General features: G+C 44.0%; 2 protein-coding genes across 8 annotated transcripts in view; one reads left to right on the top strand and one right to left on the bottom strand.

Moving 5' to 3' along the window:
* Positions 1-211: 211 nt before the first annotated feature.
* LOC104003891 (uncharacterized) lies at positions 212-1,290 on the bottom strand. The gene has a single exon (XM_054656233.2). The coding sequence runs from the start codon at positions 1,288-1,290 to the stop codon at positions 589-591; it is 702 nt and encodes a 233-aa protein (XP_054512208.2). The 3' UTR covers positions 212-588.
* Positions 1,022-6,553, top strand: part of RALGPS2 (Ral GEF with PH domain and SH3 binding motif 2) — a 186,791-nt gene continuing 181,259 nt past the window's right edge. For 4 of the 7 annotated variants that reach the window (XM_009439001.5, XM_001155266.8, XM_054656212.2 and 1 more), the window contains exon 1: positions 1,199-1,319. The gene's annotated coding sequence lies outside the window, so the exon portion shown is untranslated. Of the gene's footprint in view, positions 1,320-1,919; positions 2,118-6,553 lie in introns of those variants that run through there. The other 3 variants (XM_001155326.8, XM_054656202.2, XM_009438990.3) reach the window with 3 other exon arrangements.

Raw genomic sequence — 6,553 nt, 5'->3', positions numbered from 1 at the left:
TTTTTCTTTTTGACTTAACTTTGCGTTGGGGTGCTTTAAAGTAACCCTATTTGAGAGAAGGAGGTTGAAGGGCATTCTAGCGTCCCCAACTAGAGTAAAAGGGCTATGACACAAGGCAATCAAAGGAGGAAATAATTAGCATTCTTCAACGTTCAAGATTAATCAGTTCTGTTCAGCGGTTATTAAAGGGAGGAAAGAAACCAAATGGGAATAGTGAATTATTGGTCCTTTCATGTTTTACACTTAATGCTGGTACATAGTATTCTTTCCACATTCTACTGCACATTGCCTAGAGAAAGAACTGCAGATCATCAAATAATTATCCATTTCCAAATGGTCTAATGACAGCAGATACAAAGGCGGCTCACTTAAAACCTTCCGTTAATAGTCACACTGCATCAAATGGTGCTAGCTTTAAGTAGGCCACCCATTTAGTAGACTCTGAAACAACACCTTTCCGCCCAATTTCTGTCATTTGCTCCTTAAGTCAAGGGTAGTACCCTGCGTAACATCTTACAAAGGCCTACTTCTAACACTTCCCGAATCTTAATGTGTGAGGATGTTGATCACCATAATTTATGACCTTATCTAAGGCAGTGGGGTGACTCTCCACATTTGGAGCCCCCTCATTTGTCCGCAGTGACTTCTAAAAACACCGCTGGCGTGGGCTGGATATTTGATCTTGGGGCCAAGTGCTTCCGGACTTTGTTCTCTGGCCTTAAAGGTGAAGAGCCCGGCGCTGAAGGCCACAGACATCACGGCGGATTTCACAGAGGGCCGCGTTCTGGGAGCGGGTGGCCAGGCGGTGGCGGACGCCCCACCTGTCCATCCTCCCACCCCTTCCCCCCCGTTGTTTGGCCGGTGGGAGCCCCTCCTTTCAGCAGGCGCCGGGCGGTGGGGTTGCGGATGGCTGCGCGCGCTGCGGGCACCGATCCCCGGCGGCAGTTGGGCTCCGCGGGGCCGAAAAGCTGCGGGCGGGAAGCGCGAGGTTAAGACCCTGACGGCTGCAGCTCTCAGAGCCCCCGCGAGCGCGCTCCGTTGGTGCGCGCGCGCGCGGCTCCGCCCCGCCCGCTTGGCGCGCGCCCCCGCCAGGTCCGCTCTCGTCCCCCACCCCTGGCGCGGACGGGGTGGTTCCAGCTCACTCTCCTCCCCCGAGCGGCAGCGGCGGCGGCGGCGGCGGCTGCGGCTGCGGGCGCTGAATGAGAGACGGTGACTGTTCGGGTCGACGAGTGCTACTCTAGGCGGCGGCGGCCGTGGCGGTGAAGCGTGAGGTCGGCATCGTCTTTCCATCCTCTGAGGCGACGGCCGCGGCTGCACAGGTCGGTGGGCTCAGGCCGCGGGGCGGTGCGGGGGGGGAGGGAGGGAGGGAGGGAGGGAGGGTGGGTACGCGGCGCCCCCCGGGCGGCGCGGGGAATGGCGGCGGCGGCGCTGCGGAGTGTGGCTCTCCCGGCCGCGGGCCCCGGGGCTGCTCGCCCTGCGCGCAGGGAGGGGGCTGCGGAGCTGGGGCTGAGGCTGAGGGAGAAGGGCGCTGGGGGGCGCGCCTCCCTCGGCCGCGGGTTCTCAGAGTCGGAGCCCAGAGTGGGGTCCCCGCTCGGGGGCGCCGTCCTGAAGCCGGGGGCGCTGCGACCCCTTGAACCCGCCTCGCTCTCCCTCTTGGGTGGCGGAAGCCCCAAGCCTCCGCCCGCTCTGTTCTGGCGCCCAGCGGCGCCTCAGCCTCCCTTCAGGTGAGCCCGATCCCGGACCTCGGAGCCAGGACCAGCAGAAGCCGGGCCACACCCCCTCCCCTGGCCCTGGCGGCTGCGCCCAGAAGCCTGGCCGCAGAGTTGGCCGCCCGCGAACCCGCGGAGTCGCGGTCAGGGTGACCTGTTGCAGAGCGGCCCGCAGCCCGAGCGGCCCCCGCTAGCCCCGGCCCCGGAGGGGCTGCGTCCTGTGCTGGCCTCGGGCCGGGCGCGCGGCCCGGGTGTGGGGCAGGGGCCGCAGCCCCAGGTCGGCTTGCTCTACGGCCTGGAACCGGGCTCTAGAAAAAAAAGGGGATTCCGAACGTATCTCATCAAACACTTGCAAAGCCGGGAGATCTGTCTGCAAATATCCGGAATTCCATTGCAGTATCGGATAAGGTAGGCTCATAAACACCGTGCTTTTGAGGTGATTTGGAAGAAACGCGAGCCACGAGCGAGGAACTAATTTCTGGAAAATAGCCGTAAACCTGTGCGGAGCGAATTATTACCCCCCCGCCCCAGCTCCCCCCGTCGAAGCTCTTTTCCTGTAGCTGTGTGTTGTGTAGACGCAGGCCAGTTTCAGTGTACGTGGGCGTGTTTGGGAAGAAGCTGCGAGCTGATAGGAGGTACCTAGTACAAATGTTAATTTGTTTGAGTTGGGAGGGGTAAGGGAGGAGGAAGAAAGGGCACTGATGTTAGCTGTGGAGGAGGGGCAATTGAAATACTAAATTTCTGTTAAAAAAAAAACTCTAAAAGAAATATCTAATGCCTACTGTGTATTTAAGACCATAAAGTGGAATCACACAAGCAGCAGTTAATTGAGCTTTATCGTTTATGCTCCCTGGATTTTTTTTTCCCAACACTTTAGTTGCTATAGAGAGCCTTGTTTTCTTACCAGTGTTCATGAGTTGACTTGGGTATTTTTCTGTGTCCACCATTAGATCGATTCCTGTTCAAGTTTCTTTGAAGATGACCATCAGAATTTTAGGAAACTTTTCAGCCCGTGTTTGCAGAGTATCGCTGTTAGACAGATCATAGCTTGCTCATTATAAAGCCTGTTCCACTCAAGATCATTATGCTTGTACAAGTGCTATAGAACAAGTGCTATAGAATCATACACATAAGTGTATTACTCTTACGGCTAAATATCTTACTTTAGAATTATGAGAAAACTTCCAAAACTGAGCATCCAAACAGTATTATTTTAACAAAGATAACCTCTAACTCAAGCTTTGTAGGCATGAAGTTTATCATGTAGCTTCTTCAAAGGTCTTTTGAGGCAGATCTAAATATCAAAATGTAAGGGCATTAATGCCATTTGGGATAAACAATTTCAGTGTATTTATTTTAAGCGTAGTTCATTTTTTCTTTTTAAAATTCAGCATAATTTTTGAACGGTAAGATGTGCGTTTTTTCCATTATATTCCACTTTTTTTTTTTTCCTTTTAAGATAGGTTCTCCTTATTTGGCTCAGGCTGGTCTCAGACTCCTGAGCTCAAGCGATCCTCCCGCGTCAGGCTCCCAAGAAGCTGGGACTACAGGCATGCGCCACTGTGCGTTATTTCACTTTTCATTGAATTAAGGAATTTGACTTTTAGTAATACTTTGGGGCAGGACTCTGGAAATACTGTTTAGTTTGCCTGAATTTTTTCAGATTGCAACGTAAGTTTGAAGATAACGCTTGCATTGTCAGAACACAACATGCTTTTCTAATATTTATTTGTAATACTAGAAAGAATACAACAAATTTTCGTGAGAGAAAACATAACTGAAAAACTGGCTTTGTGAGTCAGATACATATGTGAGTAATATATTTTTGCGTGTGTTTTAAAATACCTGGTACGAGTCTTTTTATTACGTCATTAGAGTTCAGTGTAGTGAATGATGGATATATAGGTGAAATTGTCCTGTTGCAACTTAAAACACTTAAGCTTTTTCCAGAGACTCAGTTCATTCTGCACATGTTTATTGGGTACCTACTTGGTGCCAGTTAGTTCCCTAGAGGTTGGGGACACAACAGGGGAAGAGACAGGTCTGTGCCCTGATGGAGCTTAAATGATAAGTGGGCAAATATGTTTGTTTAAAAGTTTAAGAAGTAGAAACTCCTCTGATAACTTTTTGGTTAAGGATATTGTTTTTTTCTTTCTGAGAATTGTGGGAATTATTGCCTAGCGAACAAAAACATTAAGACAATTGTTTTTAGAATATGCCTATGTTTATATACTTTGGGTTTCTGGTTACCAAGTATACCAAAGATAAACATTCTACCTGAAGTCAGATGATGCGTAGTTTACATGTGGTTAGACAGCCTTATTCTTTTGGTTTATGTAGTTAAATGAATGTTTGCTGAAAATATTCTCTCGGCATTTATTTATAAGGGAATCTAAATTTCTTTTTTGGTCTAAAATTTTAAAATATCACCTTTTTATTTCTGGCTGACTGTGAGTGAACCAATACCTTGATAATCTGCTTTTTCAGAAATTTTTAAATAACTTTTAAACCATAAACCAAACTATTAATTGAAATTTATTGAATCAAATTTGTGAGTTAAACTTTAAACCCATTTTCTCCGAAAGTATGCTTTTTTTTTTTTTTTTTGCTATGTAAAATAGGCACATAGTTTGGGTTTACTTTTAATTTTAATGATACACAGTTTGAAAATAAGATATTGAAGTGTGTCCATTTTTTGAATATGAGATATTTGTTGTGTAACGACTGTTTTTGGAATAAAATTGTCACTTTAATATGAATACTTTTTTTTAAGTTAATTTTCAATGAAAGATAATTCAAATAGCTTGAAACTACCCCAGCCTGAGTGAAGTTCCTTGGAGAGGAAAATGAATGTATTGCATTACCCTGTAAATTGTTTCTTTAAATGTGTCTTAAATTTCCTATTGAATCCTTTTTAGTGAGAGAATAAAGATTGTGTGTGATAAATTTTAGTAACTTGGAATTAATCTGGAATCTTTTTTGGTTTAATGTCTTGAGCTTTTGATTTAGGAAAACTTTTAACTACATAATAGAAATAAAACACTGGAATTTAAAATGTGTTACATTTACCTATTCTATGGAAAGAAAAAAGTTTGAATATAAATTTACATAGTCACTTTACTGAGTAGCTAGTTAGGGATATGGGAAGGATCTATATATACATACAGTTATATGGATATAGCAGTGTTCATATGACTTAGCTTGAGGAGGCTTGGCAGTTTATTTCATTACAGAAAAACTTTTGGTACTGGCTTTTGAATAATACATTGCTTTGGAGTGTGAAAGACTTGAATCTCTCATCTTGAATTTAATTGATAGTTTTCTGTTATTTCACTTACATGACCTTTTTTTTTCAGAACAGATTTTCTTTAGTTTGATTTCCTTTTGTTGTTCTGGCAGAAGTGTTTTCTGAAAACCTTATTAAATAGCATCCCCCATCATACTCTGTGCCTTTGCCTTGCTTTATTTATTTATTTTTACATCATTGCTTTATCTGACATTAAAACGTACATTAGTTTATTATCTGCCTCCCTCTCTGATTGTAAGCTTCATGAGGACAAGGGCTTATTTTGTACACTGTTCTCTTCCTAGCACCTAGAAAAGTATCTGACACGTAGTGATGCTCAGATATTTGTGGGGTATTGTTATTAAGTGATCAAAGGACCCCTGGTTTTGTTCCTTTTTTTAAAAAAGATTAATATTTGATTTATACAGCTGTGCAGTTAAAAAGAAAATTGTACTACAAGGGTTATACAGGTTGAGCATCCCAAATCTGAAAATCTGAAATCCAAAATGCTCCAAAATATTAAACTTTTTGAGTGCCAGCATGACTCTCAAAGAAAATGTTCATTGGAGCAGTTTGAGTTTTAAATATTTGGATTTGGGATGCCCAACTGGCAATGCAAGTCTTCCAAAATCTGACAAAATCTGAAATTCAACAAAATTTGAAATCTGAATTTTTCTGGCCCCAAGCCAGGTACTCAGATAACCTGTAATTAAAACTCCGGTCCTCTGCCTCATGTCTTTATGACTTTCCCTCCTGTGTCCTGCTTTCAGAGCAACCATAGGTGTTTCTTCTATTTATTTACATATTTAAAAATTATATACTTTTACTGTTTGTTTTTCAGTTTTATTATTTATTTATTTATTTTTTGAGACAGAGTATTGCTCTATCGCCCAGGCTGAAGTGCAGTGGTGCGATCTTGGCTCATTGCAGCCTCCACCTCTTGGGTTCAACTGATTCTCCTGCCTCAGCTTCCCAGGTAGCTGGGGTTACAGGCATGTGCCACCATGCCTGGCTAATTTTTGTATTTTTAGTAGAGACGGGTTTTCACCATGTTGGCCAGGCTGTGAACTCCTGACCTCAAGTGATCCACCCGTTCTCCCTGGCCTCCCTAAGTGCTGGGATTACAGGTGTGAGCCACCACGCCTGGCCCTGTTTTTCAGTTTTCCTGTTTTTCAATTTTAGCTGTTGTCTATTGGCTTTCTTCAGTGGTAGATGAGTCTATGCTTTAGGATTCTTATGCCACCTTGAAATTTCTTTCCCGTGTCTTCCCAATATAGTCATGCTTTTGATTAAATCAGCATTCGTTGTTTACATTATTATGACTTTGTAAATATGTTTACAGTGGAACCTTACAGTGTACTATGATTATATTTCTTGGAGTTGATTTCTTTTTATTTCTTAGTTTCCTATTTGTCTCTAATTTTTTTTTCTACAAACTGTCCCAATATCATCAAACATCAGGTAATTGATTGACCATTCAGTTTTTAAAAAAAAAATGAAAATTCTTCTTGAGCTATCTTCTTGCTCAAATCTGCACTTTTGCCTTCCACTTATGCTG

This window comes from Pan troglodytes, chromosome 1 (assembly GCF_028858775.2).
Source record: "Pan troglodytes isolate AG18354 chromosome 1, NHGRI_mPanTro3-v2.0_pri, whole genome shotgun sequence".
Taxonomy (NCBI): Eukaryota; Metazoa; Chordata; class Mammalia; order Primates; family Hominidae; genus Pan; species Pan troglodytes.
This window is presented reverse-complemented; position numbering and strand designations above follow the sequence as displayed.

Excerpts from the sequence above, each read along its gene's own strand:
- LOC104003891 (XM_054656233.2), bottom strand. The coding sequence starts at position 1,290 with ATGGAAAGACGATGCCGACCTCACGCTTCACCGCCACGGCCGCCGCCG.